At 39.2% G+C, this 21,935-nt stretch overlaps 1 protein-coding gene across 1 annotated transcript in view; it reads right to left on the bottom strand.

Moving 5' to 3' along the window:
• Positions 1–12,244, bottom strand: part of bcl11aa (BCL11 transcription factor A a) — a 52,862-nt gene extending 40,618 nt beyond the window's left edge. The window contains exons 1-2 of the mRNA XM_084093197.1: positions 11,917–12,244; positions 8,190–8,525 (exon numbers count right to left, since the gene is read on the bottom strand). Coding sequence (XP_083949323.1) covers positions 8,190–8,525; positions 11,917–11,971 — 391 coding nt within the window. The 5' untranslated portion in view covers positions 11,972–12,244. The remainder of the gene's footprint in view (positions 1–8,189; positions 8,526–11,916) is intronic.
• Between the last annotated feature and the right edge of the window lie 9,691 nt (positions 12,245–21,935).

The raw sequence follows: 21,935 nt of genomic DNA, 5'->3' as shown, positions 1-21,935 counted from the left end.
TAGGTAATGAACTAAAGTCTGCCCACACCATGCATATTCATAAAGCAATTTAGGCTTTGAAGATTAAAGAAGTGCTTAAAATTCAAATGAGCCTGAGCAAATTATCAGTAAGATTCAGTCAGGAAGTAGCGGTGTGTGTGTGTGTGTGTGTGTGTTTCTGTGTGTGTCGCCAGCACATGTTTTTACGAGTAGATGTTGCACCATTTTCCTCAAGTTTGTTAACAGGAAAAGCTGCCCAGCGTGTGTGTGTGTAAGCGAGTATGTGAGCCCCGTGGGCCTAACGGAGACTAGTGAAGGTCTAGGTGTGAGCTCAGAGACCAATCAACACAATAATGGCTGCTTAACATAGCTGGCTCTCAGCTTTACTCGACTCTTCGAAATCTTTATTTGTCTCTGTCCTCTCTTGCTCAGATTGGTTAATTCATAAAGACGAAGCGCTTTTCTGGCAATTGCCGGTTTATTGAGTAAATGGTCATTTGTAAAGCGGTTCAATATTTGTGGTATAGCAAACATCTGACGAGGTAGAGCGGTAACAGCGGTAATAAAATTAGTGCGGATATAATAATTTGTTAAAATAGAACCATAATAATTTTCCATTCATTATGCAAATTACAGTGCTGACATTATACTTACAATGAAAGCGATTCAATTCAATCAAATAGCAAAATAAATACAAATACATTGTATTTATCAAAAAGACAATTTTGCACACAAAAAAGTAATATTTACATCTTTTGTACTATAAAAAAAAACACAAAACGAGACATATCGCTGAGAAATAAACTTAATTATCCTTAACTACACTAACAGAATAAGGTTTTCAGATGAGCGCTCGTGGAACGACAAATCCTTGTCTTCATCAATGAAATGAAAGGTTGATATCTGTGTCTAAATGTACATGGATCAAATATTAGAGCTTCTGTGGTCACAGGTAGATTGAGTCTGTGTGGGCTGCAGCTGGGATCTGGGTGGCTTCATCCCACTCAAATCTAAAAATAAAGCAATTAACTTATTGGCAGGCAGGAGGGGAAAGAGTATGACAGGCCGTCCTGCTCTGGGTGAGGGGTTGTGACCCACACGGATCTCCAGCACAGTAAAGAAGAGCATAGTCACCGCTGGAACTGACAGAACAGAACATTTCTGAGCATTCATATGGATCTATATACAGTATACACACACACACACAAAGCTAGAGTGAGCTTATCACACTATGTGAATCCAATATCAAACACAATAAGAAGAATCAAATAAACATAACCAATCAACCTATTGTTAAACTTGTTTTATTTGCTTTATTTTAAAAATGCTAAACAAAGTAACAAAAAAAGCTCACAAGAATCCTAATGTAACGTTTCGAGCATATCAGCTCATCAGTCCAATGAAGAGCTGATTTGCTCGAAAACATCACTTTGTGTACTTTTTTGGGTGTGCTGGCTTTTCATGTTCCTTTGATATCCTCTGATTAATTTTACATGTATACATTTTAAACATAAAAAATAATCGTTATTAATCTATGACAGATCTGAGCCCTCGTCACGCAACGCGTCTGCATACCGTCACCGCTGCAGAGTTTAAACCACATACACACACGCAAATACGTGCACACACACATACACAAACACTACAACCCACTAAAACTAGGCAGGCACCCAATACCAACATGAGCAGAGCAGGCAACCACCCAAATCACACACAAACACGGAGAGGGAGATACGGACAGCAGCTCCAGTCGTGGCACGCACGTTCTGGAGGACCTCACATGGGTAAGGGGTGTGGAGTGGCTTCAAGTAAAAGTCTCTGAGTGAAAGGATTTGACGGCGATCCACCAGCCTGCAAGAGACGGCCTGTCCCGCTTAAGACTCTCTTGTTTTTTTTTTATATAACCAGATCAGAGAGCGGGTATAACATCCCGTATTCACCTGTGTGACAAATCTGAGGGCACTTCCCTGAGGAAAATTTCATTGCTCAGAGATTGCTCTTTAATAGGTCAGGTGATAACTTTAAGAGGGGGGAAAAAGAATTGTAGGAAAAATTAAAAATCAAATACAAATTACAGCTCAGATAATTCAGTTATGGGAGAATTTATTAAGAAATGATTGAGCTCCATCTGAGATCTCGTTTGATTGCAAACCTTGTTATCTTGGCAAATCTGAGCACGGTTTGAAACATTAAACTGGAGAAAAAAAGGATTACAGCAAAAAATCTCATGCTCTTTAACTTTAAGAAGGAGGATCAAATCATTTTAGAAGGAAAATATGAGAAAGTTTATCTTTTCTCAGATGTATAAAAATAAACACGCATGAGATAACTTTAAACAGACAAACAAGAAAATGAATGTGGATAAATTAAAATGAAATAAAACTATAGCCCGGATAATTCAGTTCTTGAAGAATTTGATGAGAACTTTGATTTCCTGGCAAATCTGAGCACAATCTGAAATCTCTTCTATGAGATTCCCTTTTTTCTGAATAGAAAAATCTGATAAGCACAAGATTTCAGCTAAATCTAAATTTAATCACACTGTCGTTTTGAGCAACTTTTGAGATCCTAAAGCGATCTCATTTGTGATTTTTCTTCCCTACAGGTGGAAAGCGGACCTCCCTTAAGAGATTACGAGAGACAGAATGATAGAAGGAGCGACAAAACAGACAGGAAGGGAGAAGAAAGAAAAAAACACAGAGCTCTCAAGGTGTCTGTAGAGACTCAAGTCCTGCCATCTGTAACCATTAGAGCCCAGATGAATTGATCGTATTGAGCGACCCGGCTGGCGCGGGGGGCAAAGCTGGTCAAGGTGACCTCATAGTGGAGTTGTGTCCGCCCGGTGATACCAGGAGAGATAGAGCAAAAAGAAAGAAGACAGAAGTAAAAAATGAACTAGCCTAGCTCTGGAGCAGTGACGAGGCCATCGCATGTGTCTGACAGCGTGTGTGTGTGTGTAAAAGGTAAACAGAGTAGTGGAGGACACCCCTCCTGAAGCCCACCCGATGCCTCTAGCCCTGCTCTGTGCCAATTTCTCTTTGGCATTGGCCACTGAGGGATGTCCTGCAGTACTAGTGCCAACTCACACACACCTCGCATGCACGGCTGCAGAAAACCACAAACAAACTCACAGGCCTCTCGCAGCCCCACACACGCGCGCACGCGCGCGGCCTAGAAATTCGGCACCATTCCTATCTGTGTTTATAGAAGCTGTCTGTAATCCGCAGAGATTTATAAATATGCTTTGTAGCACATAAACATTTTTATGGACGCGTTCCTCTAAAACATCTGACACAATTTGAGAGCTGCAATACGACAGGACCCAGTGGGTCTGTGCGCGTCCACCCACATACAAAACACGCATTCATGTTGGCACAAATAAAACGAGGAGATCAGACCAGAGGGGAGCTTGAATATCAGCTAAATTATCACAAAATCTCTCCGTAGAGGTATAATCACACTTCTCACGAACCTAAAATCAAACCCTACACCTTCTAGACCTGCACGTACCTGCAAACAATAACAGCGTTTTACATCGAGCGGACAATCACTTTTATTTTTCATTTAACATCCAGAGGAAAGACAAAGCGATCGCTCGAGGTAGTCCAGGAAAGACGGCGTGATCAGGTGGCATTATGGAGATGAGGACAGACAGAAAGGAGAGATTTCTCCTCTTGCGATGGAGGAGGCGATGCCATTGTCTGCAGGAGGGAGGGACGAGGGAGGGACGGGGGGGGGGGGAGCATCATTGGGTGCTAAGAGCGTATGAAGGGGTGCGGGGGTGGGAGAACTGAGACGGAGCGGGTGGCACCGTGCCAGGCAGTGCCCGTCTGGCTGCTAAATACCTTTGTTTCCTTGCACGCCAAAAAAAACAGGTAAAACGGACATGATTTGTAGGGTTTTAAGACTTCAAATATACTTTTTTCATTGAACATCTCTCAATTTCAAGCGAATATAAAAACAATGGCATTGCACAGTTAACAAAATACATATATTCTCGTTTCTCGTTTTTTTTTCCCAGGCAACACAAAATTCCCAACCCAACAAAAAATGTGTGCTGTAGCCCATTAGATGAAAATGGCGAATGAAAGGAAGCCGTCCACCCCCACAGCACCAAGCCGACTGTATCATGCAAATCAAGCCCGAGGATGCAGAATATCACAATGTTTCTGCGAGGGATGCTGCGAGACACATCTCCACATGCAGCAAAACCGCTCCAAGTGAATTAAACATCATTCTGTGCTATTATTACACCTCATCCCTCTGGAAAAGCTGCACACCTCTCACACACACACTCACATATTCAGTAATGCTATTTTTCTAAGATCAGACATGAGATGGTACGTATGCAGGGACTGGATACAAACACATGCAAACACAGATGGGCATACAACAGTACGGTTTTCTTTGAAAAGGAAGGGAAGATGGGTCTAGTGTGTGAAGAAATTCTGTCGGTGAAAGGAAATAAAGGTTTGGAAAATTAGACCCCCCCCCCCCCCATTTAAATTTGAATACATATTCATAAAGAGTCTCTTTCAAGGCACCATCGCCGTTCGGGTAAGACATGTCTCTTTGTCGCTTCCTTATAATTCATTTTCCTGATTGTAAAAAAAAAAACATGCAAGGTTTGGGTGTTGCCCCAATATTAAGCCGTGACAGCGCACACACACACACCTGCACAAATAAAATGATCTTGTGACACTGAGCTGCCTCTGTATACATGCATTTTTCCACATGTGCTGTCTATTACGTCTGTCACACACACTGCCATGCAACACAGGGCGGTTTCCAAAATAAAAGCAACTGTCGCGGTAGCCTCGGCTCTCACTGATGACTGAACGTCAGCTAACGCTGCTCCTCACAAGTCCTCTTAAAAAACGATCAGTGTCAGCACACTCGCAGCTGAACTCCAGAAGGGCGCTTTGATGATAATTATGATCATGACAGATCGTCAAGCTCCAGATAATATGTGATTTAAAAAAAGGAGGAAGAAAAAAAAAAAACAATAAGGGGAAAAAAAGCTTAAATTGCTGGGGTCTTTGTTAAGCCACTCATTTGGGTCACATTTTGGCACAGAAAATTGCAGGCAGCTCACATGCCAGACAATCGCACACAGTGTAATTGATTCAATATTAATTGGATGCCCCTGATTTACATTGACTGTTACAGCCATATGCATAGCAGAGAGGGAAAGAGTGACAAAATGGGTGAGCGAGCGAGCAGGAGAGTTAGAGGCATTAAAAAACCCACCCAGCAAAGGCCATTTAAAAAACAATTATCTGTATTGAGGTCCGTTCTGCATGGCGGCAGTGTTAGTCCGATTTAATCTGCCGATTTATTGGAGAGCAGTCATAATTTCTGAAGGGCTGCCATAGCGAAAGACAGAGTCTTGAAAATCGTTTGATAAAAAAAAAAGTTCAGAGCTCCAAATGGCCCCCATATCGTGAGCCAAAGCGAATTCAATCTGTTCCATCGACATGTTTTTGGACAATGCGTTGCGAAACAGAAGATCATAGGATGTTACTCTGCATAATTTTTACATTTCATCAGACGTCTTGCATTGTGAAGCAAAGGACACGATGCAGATTATATCAAGAGAGCGTATTCAAAGCTCTGGGAGCAGCATTAATTCAACTAGACACTTTTGTGACAACCTGTCTAATTTTTTTGCCATTTTCAGGGAATTGGCGGCTCCAAAATTTCATTTAGAGATTAAAAATTAAATAAATACATTATGTCTGTATCAAATCACAGCATGGGAGAGGAGAGGGCCCTTCTCTAAGGCCCTCTCACCAGGATACATTGTGCTATTTGGGGTAATAGACAGCCACACACATGTGTGTATTGCCACTTTCTATGCTCACACAGCAAGTCCATTCCTCTGTGGCAGGTACTGCTTTTCCTCACACTGAGCTGCTCTACATGGAAATGGAGTTGTTACATCACACATAACAATTTCCTTATTTGGTCATCTGAACTACACCATAATGATCCCTCTTAAAATAGATCAAATCAAATAAATAAAACTAAACATTAATAATAAAAATATTAAATAAAATCAAAATAATATATAAACGAATAAAAGTTAAGAATAAAAATGATGTAAAAAATAAATATTTAAATAATATATCATAAAAGAATGTACATAAAAAATATTTAAAAAATAAATAATAGATAGAATACACATCACAAAAATCCATACATATATAACAGAATGTAAATGTTTTTCTTTAAAGTGTTAAACTATCACCTTCAGTTTCGTGATGTTCCAGCCCACCTCTAACCCAGGTACAGATACACGCACACTATCACAAAGAATTCTAGTTTACATATTCATGGTAAGCTGCAGTCATAACTAACCCTGAATGTGTTATGTCTGAAATCGTCTATAATATGGCTAATTAATATCTCTTCCCTGTCTGACCTGCCATGGCAGCATATTCAGTAACATGCTGAGAAGCTGTTATGGTCCTTCTCACAAAATTGTTTTAAAAAAATAATAATAACAAGCACACATAATACCAGTGACCCAACGCTATCAGCTGAACCCTGATACATTATGATGTAAATGAGTTTAATAACCCAGTTTAGCGGCTGACAGAAACAAGAGACGTGTGCGATATCCGGCTCGCATAAAGGTTGCATAATTTGTGCTGAAACTGCATCAACATGCTTAAAACAAAGAGGGCAAGCAGACACAAATGACCCAGTTCAGCCTCCATATCTGATCAAATTTACACGTACTATAGCACAGCATTGTGTTCCACAGCAGATTATTGAATACGTTTTATATGCACACAAACTATACAAATGCATTTTCTCTATCTCAAAATATGCAACTGTTGGAAATCAACTTGATACTTGAACTCAGCCGCCGATAATTAGCCCAGAGCAAAGGGTCAAGTCCAAATGACTGTTGATGGGGCTAACCGGACCCAGACGCTTCCTGGAACCTGATCTTTGAGGCAGACCAGAGGATGGCCAAATGCAAAACCAGGGCAGAAAAACAGACTGGAAAGTCTCACTCTCACATTTTCTACATTGAAAAAACAGCCCCACCAGCCCAAGACACTCATGGACACATAATAGCACGCCGACAACTTAATTTCACTTAACGCTCAGCTTAAGGAAGATTAGACTTATGCTGCTATAAAATTCCAGCCTTTTCTTTTCTTTTTATAAAGTTGTTTACAGTGGAAATTAGGAGCTTGTTTTTTATTGACTGTATTTTCTGTTTTATATAGTGCAAGTCAACCTCTAATTAAAATGCACATCCACGAAACTCAAACAAATAATTAGCGTTGTATTATTGTTCCCTGACAAACCAAAATAACCAAACGGCCTTCCATTTCCTTTCCTTTTTTGACAGAAAGTGAAAATGTGCAGGCGTGCATTTATACGGATAAGATGTGGCTGTGCAAGAACCCACAACGAAATCAAGATACATCTGTCGAGACCACATGAGAGAGGCTGTGCAGCGCAGAGAGGCATTTCCCATGAGTCTGTGGACACACACCGAGGGGGATGGCCTCTCCTGTCACAGCAAGGACTCCTCGAACCGCCCCTCCAGTGCCAAATTCTCCCCCTCTCAATCCCTCTTTTTCTCCCAGTGGATGAGCGGTCCGTCGTGCCATTAAGAACACACCCTTTGCACTCTACTTTGGCGGCCAGTAACAAAACTGCAACTTTTAAGTCAAAGTCTGCAACTATGAGCCTCGAGGGGAGTGAACAACAAGTTACCAGAGAAAAGGAATTTAAAAAAACACAAAGTGCAAATGCGCTAAACCGAAGCATACAGACGGTGGTGGGAATGTGTGATCTACGGTTAGAGTCTGAGCTTAATTATCCAAATCCCACAGAGTCCAACTGATGCTCGATTCAAAGCAGCGATGAACTTGAGATAATAAAGCAGATTTTAAAAGTTTTTTTTTTTTTGTCTTCATATCTTTGTATGAAGTAATGCCGGTTCCTCTTTTGGTCTTAATAGCTTCTCACTCTGAGGTTTGATTGAATATACCCCCTTCCCCTTCCTGCCCCACAGCTTTTAAATATTCAGCATTCTGATACGTCTCCAGAGCTGGGAACGAGACGCCCCACGGAGGAAGGACATGTGTCTACGATATGTAGCCCACGCAACAACTCGGCTCCACCACAAATGTTCCTCACACAGACACAAAAAAAGAAATAAAAATCACATGGGATGAGATTACCTGTAATGTTTTCCTGTTTGGGACAGATTCCTCGAGAAGACGTCGATAAGCAGTCGTCATCCTCCGGCGTGACCTGGACGCCCACCTCCACGGGGTTGGATGCTCTCCTCAGCTCACCATGCGAGGGCGAGGGGGGCTTATCCACTGCTTTGTCCATGCACAAAGTGCCATTGCACTGCTTCCTTTTGTGCTCAATGAAAATAAGGATGTCTCCCAAAGGGAAGTTCATCTGACACTGGCCACAGGTGAGCAGGTCCTGGTCTCCCTCTGGAGATACCTGTACCAGCCCGCGCTGTTCCTGCCTCTCCTCCGAGACCACGGCTGACAGGGGCTCGGCTGCATACAGGAAGAATCCATATGCGACACAGAGGGAACGAAAAGCAGAGGGAATATTAGAGACTGGGTGCTGTAATGAACGCAGGCAAGATGAGGGAGCACATATATATCAGGACAAAAAGAGAAAAAAAAGAAAAAAACACATTTTATGCTCCACATCAAACTCCCACCATTTTAATTTAGTTTTTAATCTCAGATCCATTAAATGTAATTACCTCACATAAGTTATAAATAATAATAAACATACAAAAAAATCAATTAGTCATTGCCAGTTGAACTTCATTGAACAAGTAGGCTACAAAAACATAAGATTCCCATAACTAATAGCAAGGGCATGACATTTTATTAACATTTAATTTATTAAATGTAAAAGTAACAATTTTGTTATATCAGTTTTGGTTCATTAACATTTTGTCTAGAGCTAAAGTAAATTCATCTCAGACTGACTCTTTGTTTCACTCAACGATACACACATCTGGATCGTGAAATGACTGCATGGACGACACGTGTAGATCTCCAGCAAACCCAACACAGTCACAGCTGCAGCAATACATGCTTCACGCTTTTTCCCCTCACGACAAAGTTAGCTATAAGGTTCACACACACACATTCAGGTATTTTATAATGATTGTTTAGTGAAAGCTTTTGCGCAGAGGTTACACTAGCTTGCTAACGGTTAAGAATCTTGACCTTCTTTATAAGCTGCCAATTTCATGCTTTAATGAACCTAAAACCACAGAGAATCAAAAAATAGATTTTAATTTTAGTGGGTGATGATTGGTACAGATTTTGATAAAAAGGTGTTGGGATCATGTGCAGGTCGGATAAATTTACTTCAGCCCAGTCTGGGGCAGCTATGAGGGGCAGATGTGGAGAACCTCCTAGACGTGCTTATCAGGAAAATATCCCACGCATTTGCACATGAAATAACAAAGACGAAGTGTGATAATTCTCCCTTCTCTATATGGAGTAATGCTTTTCGACATTTTTTTTTTAAGTTTAAATGCTCACCATACAAATAAATAAAAGAAAGCCTAAGCGATCAAAAGTGAACTCAAACTATTTTAATTCTCATAGATAGCCTACAGAGTGATTCTTCATAGTGATATTGATTCGTAATGAATTCGTATGTGTGATTGTGATAAAACAGAGATAATCGATATATGCAAAACTTCAGACATTATTTAATAATACCGAGCGAGTATTATAAAGTTACAAAATATACATTTCAGTTAAAATACCTCACAATAAAATAGCAGCCTATATTCAACACTTCATTTAGCTATAACAATTATATACTTATTTTACTATCGCAGCTGCAATATAAAGATATCCGTATAGGCTACATATGCATATTTTTTAATTATATTAAAGAAACTTTATACGACTGGTATTGAATAAACAACGATTCTGTAAATATGTTGTAAATTAATATTCTACAATCTAGACATTTTTTTAAAATGATAATAATAATAATAAGTTGGCTCAGAAAGTGTGGAAAGTGTGGAAAAGTGTTTCATATTGAGTTTTCCCAACTGTTTTAAATTCCACTACACTCAGCGCTGGCAACGATATTACATTCAAACTGTTTTTAAACCCGAGAATATATTTAGTTATTTCAAATCAATTCAAGTGTCTGAAATCAAAAGAAGCTTAATGCCAAAAAACAATGATAATATTTTCAAATAGTCATCCTCTAAAAAGTAGGCTATCTCTGTGTGTAGGCTATGAACGTGGACATTTAAAGCTGGTTTTGAATAAAAGAATAAAAACATTTTAATAACAGCTCATTCGTTATAGTGTCTCATTCGCTTTAAAAAAAATAACTGCCTTCTGTGTTAGATAGCAAAGTTTATCATGATTGGCATTTGGTCTATAGCCTAGGCTACTGGCTAATCCTCATTTGTTAGTTTGCTTGATCTACTAGGGTACAAAAATACAAGGTATAAAAATTCTACATGTCATGCCAGGTCAGGACGGGGTTAAAAAAAAAACAGTTACCAGTTCATATACAATACGTTTCGCTCTTGCTAACATATGGTCAAAAATAGATAAAGATAGCGGTGAAAGTGATCGGGTTCGAGTCTAGTTTATGATCGTCGTCTGCCCCCTAGCGGTGGGTTTATGCCATGTACAGCAGCGAGCACACGGAGTAACCCGCGCTCGGATCCCACAGCCTGTGTGTGGAAACCCAATAATGTTACACGATACTTTACAATGTTACAACAACTCGGGATTTGTGTCAAACATGTTTATCTAATAAAACGCGGACTGATGCTTTTGTAGCTTTACATTTGAGGTAAATATCTAAAAGACTGGAGCTAAAACGTTTTCGTTTCGTCGTCTTCCTGACAACATTTCAGGTCTATAAAATACAAAGCACACTTTGTTTACAAAAATGCAACTTACCACGTAACTTCAAGACATGTTTAGAGTAAATTAAATAATTATAAAGATAATTCTAAGAATAGTAGCCTAGCAGTAGGCTACAAATGTGTGCATACAAAAAGAGCAAAACTGACTGGGTTTCTCGATACATTTGTATCTAAATTGTTGTAGCCTATTACATTTAGGTGTCGTCTTACCTTTGCCACCGACATTTAAGACAAAATCAGGCCTACGTGAAATTGAATTTATCCTTGCAAATGCACTCGAAACGGCAAAGAGCGTAGCGTAAAATCGTCTCCTACTGCTTTTAAGCGAAAGCCCAAAACGAGTAGACCAGAATCGCGTTTTGCTTCAAATGTAAGAAAAGCTTAAGTTTCAAATTCAAGCAGATTTTATATGCAGACGGGTTTCTCTGCAATGTTAGTCTCACACAGGCGACTATGCGTGCTCTATTTGCTGGCAGTGGGTAGTACGCGCACGCGGCGCTTGTAAACAGTCGGACACGAGATTTTTCCCAATCAAAATTCACTTCCACTCTTTGAAAATCTTCCAAAAATAGTGCGTGAGGGGGGAAATCCTGCCCAGAATCACAGACAGACAGCGTTACGGGACATTCCACGAGATGTGAGCGCAAATAAGCGAGCGAAAGCCAGCGTGCATATACCCACCACAGTCCGGTATATGTGAGCGCTTGCTCTTAAGTGGTCAAAGCGGCTGGGGCACGAGAGCCAAGACATATGCGCCTAAACACTGAGTCGGCATGAACTTCTCCAAGTATAGCGATGGAAAGCAAACTTTTCTGGCATTTCGGCGGACGAAGGTGCGCGTAAAGGCATTTCAGAGATGGGAGCGCTCTCTTCTCTAAAGTCCACTTGATCTGCGCTGTCCAGTGTCCAGTGTGTCTTCACTGAGAATTACGCTCCTCTCCAGCAACTCAACACTACAGAACGGAGCCAAAAACAGGTAAACGGAACGGGAACAACATATATTTGTCTTTACTTACGCGAAAAATCCCGTTTGCTTAAGTGCTGGGGTTTGCCTTGCTTGCGGCGAGACATGGTGGTTGGTGGTGGCTTTCAGCTCGGTTCACATCGGGAGAGCCGGGTTAGAAGGGAGACTCCAGAGAAAATATCTTCATCAATGCCTTTGACATCCAAAATAAATTAGAAATAATACAAAGATGGCGCAGGGAAGATGGATTGTGGGATAGCCGTCATGGCTTTTTTGAAAAGAGAGAGAGAGAGAGATGAAAAAATGGCAAAAGCCCCCCTGAGCTGCAAGTTCAAGTGCGGACGTGACGTCCCTGCGAACTTGAACGTCAGGAGATGGATGGACATAGACATACAGAACATGGGCAGGGCAAAGCCGTGGAGTGGGAGGAGGGAGTGGAAATAACAAAACCAATGGACACTCATTAGGGGCTGGACATGAAAAATAGACCCGAAGAAGCCAATGGACAGAAAGATCAGGGGGCCGGACAAGAGGCGAGAGAGAGAGAGCGAGAGACACGCACTCACTGAAAGAGAGAGAGGGGGGAGATATGCTTAATGAAAGCAATGTGCGCTGCGGTGCGTGTGTGTGTGTGTGTGTGTGTGTGTGTGTGCGTGCGCGCGCGCGCTGGGGGTGGACGCAGGAAAACAGAGCACGAAAAGCCAATGGACAGGAGATTCAAGGGGGCCGGACATGCTATATATACAAAAACAGGGGAGAGGGACCTCGCATATAAGGTTTCGTAGTGGACACTGATGGTGCTTCAAACACAGTCACTCAACTCCTGGTCAAACAGTCAGAGGTAGCGCGCAAGCTGCTTCTCGGCGAGACACGATCGGGTTGCATGAACAGGACAGACAGGTTCCGAGTCGGGGCATGTGGGTTCAACCGCCGCGTGCGCTACCACATTCCTCCAGAACAGAAGCCCAGAGAAACTTAAGGGACATCGCGTTGAGCGGGATAGGATACTAGCTCGCGCGCTTTGCGGGCGATGTAGGTGGGACTTAAATACTACAAGTGTAATTGTAAAAATATAACAACACACACTGACGAATAGATTGTGGGAGCAGCCCACTAGAAAGAAAGGGGACGGGGTAATAACTTTCAGATGTGTTCAGATTATAGAGAATGGCGACTGGGGGGGAGGAGGGGGGTGTCAGTAAACCGCCGCGTGGATTTAGAAATATAAAGATGCTGTAAACAGCGCCGATGCATTTGAAATTAAAGAGACATGAAGCGTATAACCGAGCGCGATGACAAGCTTGTTCAATGCATGAGGTGGGAGGAAGAGAGAGACACCCCTGCGAACTAGTAGAAGTACGACTAGACTATAGCGACTGCTCCAGAGACTCAAAGCAGAGGCTGCGTGAACAAGTGACAGTCTGCGGGGAAAAGGCACAATTCAATAGGGAACCGATCGGAACTGAAATCGAATGCTGGAGATAATACGTGACCCGTGAGCGAGCGAGCGAGCGAGTGAGTGAAACTGCTTTGCAGGCTTATACGCTGACATCTTTGTTTCTGGACCAAGACTGATCGCTGTGTTGATGCGTGTGTGGGGTTTTTTTTTCTTTTCTTTTTTTTTTTTCTCGGCGCGAGGTTTCCGATGTTAACGCGAAAGTTGTGTCAGGTTTGCGTTGGGTAAAAAGGTCAACTCTGCGCGAAGGCTATCTGGGAATGCCAATGGATTCGCTCGACTGTATCACACTGACTGTGCCGATGCTTTTCAGGTCATTGTTCTCAACAAGTGAAAAAGCACCGTATCGATCTGAATTTTGTATATAAAGCCTTTGATTTAGTTTCATTGCAGCGCACTATTCTCCAGCATGCACAAAGAGAGCTAGCTACATTTACAGCAATTTTGAGTGCAGCGCGTATAAAAAATAATGCAATTATTATTAATAATAATGTGTTTTAAGCAAATAACGATATATTCAAAGAAACATGTAGGGTTCTTGCATTTGCTATTATTTGCATATTATAAAAGCTTAGAGATAATTGCATTTGTTTAAAACACCAGATTGGTTTCTGGATAAAAAGTATCATAAGAAGGTTCTCATGCGGAATCAAGCTGTAACACACTTTTTGTCTCTAACTAGGACCTTTATTTTTAAGTGTCTAATATTTCTGCGACCGTGCAGCGTGATTGACAGAAATGCACCACGGATTCCTTTAGGACCTCTCGAGAGGGATCGTGCTCTGTATTCATGCATCCGACAAAAGGATTGCATTGCTAAACCTCGCTCGGAATATTTCGTAAAAAAAATAAAAATAAAAACTTTGTCGAGATAAACTTAAAATGTGTGGGTATAGAAATTGAGAAATTGCTGTAGACTGAAAAGGAATATTTCCCCGCGCGTGAATTGCAAATATTGGTGAGGTTAGAGCGCAACGTCTGGAAATAGCGTTTACTTTTGACTGATCGGTCGCTGTGTAGCTTTTGGTGCTGCTGGACAATTTTGAGGACGGTCATGCACTTCTGTAAGACTAACCATGGCACCTGCCCACTCAGGCCATTGGCTGATGGACCGCCTTTTTTTTTTTCTTTTTTTCTTTTTTTTTTTTGAATACATTTTCACTTTTCTTGAGAGTCTGTCCCTGCTCCCAGGCGGACATTGATCAGCGCAAACGGAGCGTACACCTCCTTAAGGAATGAAAGCTATCAGCCTGCAACAAAACGCCGCGTACAAACAGAATCTCAATATGTAAATGACAATGCGACTGATCCCATCATAAATCAGCCAGACGTTAAATGCATAGCAATATCCATCTCTCCAATGCACGGTCAGGCGCGCTCGCTCGTACAGAAAAGGTGCTTTTGTGTTAGAGAGTGACAGAGGAAGCAATTGGAAATGAGAGTGAGAGGAAAGTGCGATGACAGATTCATGCTTAAAATAACGTTTCAGCTCAATGCGCGAGGCCCTGTGGATGACACAAAAACCAGATTACCAAACCTATGACTGTTGCTATAAGATTCTTCTTGTAAATAGTATAGGTTTTCGATATTTAGGACTACAGGGGGGGGAATATTTATTGGTCCATAGGTCAGAGAAGGAAAAACCAAGACAGTTAAAAAAATTGGCCATGTGCTTGCCCTCCACGAGTAGTGGCTCAAGGAAATTGACTGACTGTCCCCTTGGGCACATTTTAATATATGGAAATGACCAAGGGTTTATGCGATAAATCAACGCCCAACGCCCTGTTCATGCTTCACTCCTCTCATTTTCCCACTTGCTCTGGCAATTCATCAGCAGATCTGTTTTCCTGCAACTGTTGTCCAGCGCTGATGTCATGTTGAAAGAGGGGCTTTATTGGCATCTATGTTTTACCAGAGAGATTAGCTCTGAGTAATAACCGTCGCGTGCAGTTTGTGTGCGTATGAGGGAGAGAGTGCGCTTTAGTGTTTTCATTCATCTTTACCCAACTTTATATGTAAAGACTTTTCAGGACTGATATGCTCGTTATGTGTCTTTCTGGTTGTAATTTATTTATTATTAGAAAAGTAGGTTTTCCGCGTGTATTCCACTTGAAAACGTGACAGGACTGTTCCAATACGTTATCTTGCCAAATTTATTAAAACTTTTCAAATAAAGTTTTAGTGCTCAAAGAGCAGCTGTCACTCAGTATTGAGCATTTTATAGATAAAAAAAAGTTTACGGTAAACACGACTAGTACTTGTTCTAACACTAATTCGTGTTAATTAGTGCTAAACAAACAATTATGCAAAAAAAAAAGACAATAAAAAAAAACATTTTTTTTAGAATTTTTTTTTTTGCATCCTTCTTTGTGAATTACGTACTTAATAAAAACTTGCTTATTTATTCATTTTTTATTGTTATTTTTGTTATATCAATTGCAAAGTTTTTTTTTTTATTGCACAATGTCTTTTCTAATTAAAAAAGTGGGCATTTATACTCTTATGGAAACTTTCTTAAACGACTACAGTGCAAATATGTTGAATTGAGCCACGTTTTAATGCTTAAATCCAAATACAGAGCCAATGGCAAAATGTAAATGAAAAAGTAAAATATTTGTCATATTATTTATTTGCCTCTTTATCTGCCCGTTTTGTTTGCCAGATGTGGCTAGTATGCTAAGATCTCATACTATCTGGTTCACTGGTTCAAAGGCCATGCACTGACCCACCACCTGGATGGGGGAAAAAATCGGTTGTCTTGCCTTGTTGATAGTTCTAAATTAAATGGCATGTATTTCTCAGATATGGTTGTAATCATTATTATCCTCACGCGTCTCTGCAAATCGCTGTTGAGTAATTAATGTAAAATGTCAAGATTTGTGAGCATTATAAACGAAATTATTTTGTCTCCGTCCATTCTCTTCGAAAGCATGTTTAATTCGCACAGAAGACCCTAAAAAGCACAGGAATCACCATAAAACACACCAGTGCAAACAACATTACTTCACTTTGTCCACTGTCGCAAAGACGAATATATATTTGACACAGGAAATCTGACTGACCAAGATTAATTAGGCCTTGTCGTGTCGACTGTGACCACCTTAAGTCTACATATCCCACTGAATATAAGTTTTACCTCAAAGGACGGAAATAGGCGAAATGGGAATGCTCTTAAAATCCCTGGTAAGTCAAGTCTTGCCTTCTTTAAGGAATTTTAAGCTTCAGCAGTTCAGGCACATTCGAAGACTGAAAATTAATATTAATGGCTAGATTTCACAATGTGGCATTATCACACCGAGCGATGGGTGGGCATGCCATCTGGGTTTTGGCAGGTATTAGATATAATCAAAGGGATTACGTCTCTGTGGGCGAAATTATAAACGTGAGTACTGGTTATTCTGCGAAAAGGAACGCGTGTGAGTGAGAGACAGAGAAAATCAGATTACCCCTGATTGTTGACTACATTGGGACACTTGCTGTAAGATATAAAGACTACAATTATTGTATTAAAAAAGCTTTAATAGAACAAAGGACAAAGTAAAACACATCCTTGAATTATTATTGCGGAACCGTTGTTATTTCAAGGTTACGCGCTTCACAAGTTCAGTCGGTGTTTATACTGTTGTTAATCTAAATAGGATGATGAATGGAACCACACTATAGGGACGCAAGTCGTTTATCTGTTGAGTTAAGTCTTTCGTTTATTTTCATGTTCATAGATTGCGCATTGAGGTTGTATAAGTTCATAATCACTTAAGAGATGTTGTTGCTTAACTTTAAAAAAAAAAATGTGTGAAACAATAAGGCAGTGGGGATATTCAGCACATCTTCACATGGGCCCATGCGTTAACCATAAGACAAATAAACAACACAGCTCACATCCCCACAAGGATGCCTGTCATATTTGCTTTCATGCTAAGATTTAACGCAATTAGTTATCAATGACATTGAAGATATTCAAGTTTTTACAATAACCCGTGTTATTAAAACTGGTAGGCTTAAATTGCTTTGTCTGTAATGTGCAAAATGCAACAAAATAAGCGGGATAAACATGGCATTATTAATAATAAAAGTGAATTATATAAGTGGGATAAAAGGATAAACATTGGTGTCATTAAAGAGGTTTCTGATGGTCGACATGATTCGCGGAGTTTGAGAGATGCAGTCAGAGAAAAAGCAATGTGTCGTGTTCCAGGCTCCCTCTGCTGTTCAGAAATAAGAGGACTTGACAAAAAGAAATGAACGTATCCTACTGAGAGAAGTGAATGAACCAACTTGATTTTATGACATTACAGACCATTCAATTGAACACAACGGAGTAAAAAAATATAAACACAACTTTTTACAGCGATATACGTCTGGGATTTAAAACTGAAATCTGGTTCTTCATTACACTGTGAAGCTTCTTTTACTCATATTTGATTTTTATTTATTTTTTTACAGTTGAGTTACTTGTAAAGCATGGTTTGTTATTTAATTGCACGGTTGACTAATTCTGTTTATGATTTTACGATTTGCTAAAGACTATAGGCTACAAAACGCACTGCAGTGTGACGATTGTGGAGAAAGGGACGTGAAGGTTTATACAATTATTGTTTTTGTTCTTGACAAAGAGGAGGATGATCATCTTTTGTTATAATAAGACAATATGAAAATTAAAAGGTCCCAATTCTAACATTTTTCTATGAAAGATGAGTAAGATGTAGATTTCTTGAAGCTTTTTATAATTGCATTAGACATAAATTCTGCAAATCGTCCAAAACAAGGCAAACATTAAAGAATAGTTCCTATATTTTTGTCATTTAAATGCGTTTTGTATTAACAATTCATTGCACTGCATTGCATTGTTTTTTCAACGACAGCCTTAAACTGAAGAATCTCGAACTGAACATGATCAGTCACTTTAGTTTTGATATACAAAGAACGAAATTTCAAATATCACGAATCAGAGATGCAAAGTTTGCAATTTATTAGCCTACTTGTTCCGAATATATTTGCTTACCACTTTGCATCCAGCAATATTTTGGCTAGTTGACTGACTTGATTTCACTATAATCAGACTGAGGAATTCTGGTCGTTATAATTGCTTCAGAACCATGGACAGCGACCACACGAAATCAACTCTTGCAAATGCTTCTCACAGCCACACAAACTCTGCCATTAAAAAAACGTATCTGTAAACACGGGAGACATGCTCTGGAAACGCGTTGGTTTCACGGCTCAAGATACTGCTGAAGAATTCACTCAATGATCTTTATGCCATAGCGGGATGACCAGCTTAAAAAAAAACAAAAAAAAACAATATCTTTCTATCTGACAACTGATTCGGATTACATTACTAAATGCTTTCCTGCAGACTGAGGCTATCTGTATACATGCCTTGGTTAAGAGAACGAGGAACACGTTCAGCTGTTTACCTGTTGCAAAGAAAAGAAAAGAAAAGAAAAGAAAAGAAAAGAAAAGAAAAGAAAAGAAAACAACAGATTCTCCAGTAGTCTATAGAAGTGTTATGTTGCCATGTTAAAATACAGAATTAAATACAGTGGTTTCTAATATAATATTGTCTTGATTGCATTTATCTCAGTCATATTCATTTTAATACTTCACAAAGTGCTTTTTGTTACCGTTTCATTTATTCGGTTACATTGTTCATTCGGTTACATTTTCTTTGTAAATGCTGCATCTAAAATAAAGTGTACTTGAAATGTTTTTGAAAATAAAGATGATCATTGAAATTTGAAATGGTGTTAAAATGTTGTAATTAATAAAGAATATGTCGTTGTGAGGGTCGTTTCTTGGTCTTAAATGAGCCAATAACATACATAGCCTATAAAAAACGCATTAAAGTAAGAATTTATACAATCGACTGCAACATTGGAGGAAGACATTACACTAGAATGTTGACCAACGTGGTTTTGAGGGAAAAGTGTGATAAATCCAACTGAAATATATAACGATTTGAGAATGTCAATGTGAAAGCACAGCAGAAAGCTTGATTAACAGTGTAAAGCTGTGCGGCTTTTATACACCTTTAAAAATCCAGTATATATATAGCCATCATTCATTTTTAACGATCGAGTCATTTTATTCTTCAAGTCACTGGAACACAGTCATTGTGAATTTGTAACATTATCATGTATAAAACTTTGTAATATTAGGTTATATAAAATAAATTATTTCCATTAATATTTCCTTAAATGATTATTTAAAAGATCTTCATCATCAAGCCGTGATTGGTGTACATTTTTCTTGCACATTAAAGTGAAATAGAATACAGCAAAAGTGTGATTCTATGTGAAAATAGACTTTTGCATCCATACACACATGTGTGCAGGCTGATATTCTGGTGACAACTCAAAAAAATTAAAAAAATAATTTACTACACCACCATATATCACAACACTATTGGGTATAGTAAAATAACTCTCACGCAACATTTCCTGTTCTGGTTTTCATTGGAGAGCTGCTGGACGTCATCACGCCACACCACTGGCATTGAGCCACTAGATGGTGCTGTGGATAAGCGATTACGCACGACACACGCATTCTTTAGAACAATCTTGCCAAAGCCTGGCTTGTGTCTAATCGATTCAATCACAACATATGCCAAAGCTCGTATTAAACTAAAACTATTACGCTTCATGAAATGGAGCAGATACAGCCCATTATAACCCTGAATGAATGTCTAAATTGTTCGTAAATAAATGTATTCCCTATACCAGGGGTTTTCAAACCAAGTGAGTGGTAGGGAGTCTGGAAAAGTTCAGGGAAAACAGATAATAAATACATATTAGAAATAAGAATAAATATCGAAATAAATTATTAAGTAGATAAAGTATATATATATATATATATATAAACAATGCAGATGCGATTAAAATAAATAAATACAATTATTCAAATAAACAAATTAAATTAATTATAGACTAATATAGGCTATAATTCATATTTAAATATATATATATCGAGTTAATGGTCACTGCTCAGAGTTTTTTCATTTAGGTAGGGGAACTCGTCAGGGAGATGCAATGTCTCCAGTCTTATTTGCTCTTAGTATTGAGCACTAGCGGAGTTAATAAGGAGCAACCCCAGAATACAGGGGATAACAGATAAAGGAGGGAAGTATTGCCGATGAAGAAAGCCGATGACGTATTCATTGAAAACCCTGTTTCATCTATCACAGCCCTTTTAGAGTGCCTTAGAGACTACGGCTTAGTTTCTGGATATAAGGTAAATGCTGAGAAATCAGAAGCAATGATGATTTCAGGACATTGGCCCACTCAGTTAGATACTTGGGTGTTACCCTTACACCCATGGCATCACATTTATACTTGGCTAATTATACACACAGCTTTTTGAGACCATAAAAAAAGATTGGGCGAGATGGGAGATACTACCTCTCTCAATGTTTGGAAGGATTGAACCTTCCTAATCTTACATACTATTATTGGCTTGGCATCGATAAGGAGGCAGAATGGGTTAATATTGAACAGAATTCGCTTCCTGAAGTCTCTTTGACAGTTCTGCCATTCATGGACTTGCAAGCACAGAAAAGAGTGAAGAAAACAAATATATGGATACAGCATACTGTCAAAATTTGCAATACCTATTAAATTAAAATACGTGCAATAGGTAACCCAGATTTCCTCCCTTCTATATGGGATAGTGCCTTTAGTAGATGGGAAGAGAATGGTTTAAAGATAATTAATCAAATTTTTGATGGAGAAACCATAAGATCTTTTTAAGTTTAAGTTTACACTGAGATCGAATGATCTCTTTAGATATTTACAATTACGACACTATATCACAATTCATAAACATTGGGACATAATTAAAAGATCTCCAACAAATGTGGAAAAATATTTTATCAATATTATTGAACATGATCTACCTACTAAAAACCATATAGCACATATTTATAGGAAGTTAATGCAGGACCGATCTGATGACACGTTTAATATCAAAACTGGGAACTAGAGTATTAAATACTGTAATAGAGGATGAGATGTGGAGAAATATACGTGCTGACTGTCATAAGGGTATCAGCAGTCAAATGTGGAAAATGAAAATGAGATTCTTTAGAGTTCCACTGGTGGTTGCAAAATTTGACAGTACTTCACCATTATCACAATGCTGGAGAGGTTGTGGGATGGTGGGGGACTATGTCCATATATTCTGGGAATGTCCCAAAGGCAGGAGGTTAAAAGGGAAATCAATAAAGTTTTGTTCATACTGTGACAGAATGGACACATAGACTGAAACAGATAATATACATGTTTGATAATTAAGATGACAGAAGACTTGCAGTTAAAATCTGACATTTTTCGACAGAAGTGGGCACTAATTGAAAATTTGCTTGAAATAAATAGATTTAATATATGTTAATGTTTGAACAATGCAGATAATGTACTGGTATGTGGTGTATTCTCTGAAGTGCTATCAAGGATTTGTGTATTTATTTTAACTTTATTTGTTTGTTGTTTTGTTTTTTGTTGTTTTATTGCTCATTTATTTACTTTACATGATTAATATTATATGTAAATGATATGTAACAGTGATATGTATGTACAGTGAGGAAAATAAGTATTTGAACACCCTGCTATTTTGCAAGTTCT

The sequence above is a fragment of the Abramis brama genome (genome assembly GCF_963993115.1).
Source record: "Abramis brama genome assembly, chromosome: 19".
Lineage (NCBI taxonomy): Eukaryota > Metazoa > Chordata > Actinopteri > Cypriniformes > Leuciscidae > Abramis > Abramis brama.
The sequence above is the reverse complement of the archived record's forward strand: the minus strand, read 5'-3'. Positions and strand labels throughout refer to the sequence as shown.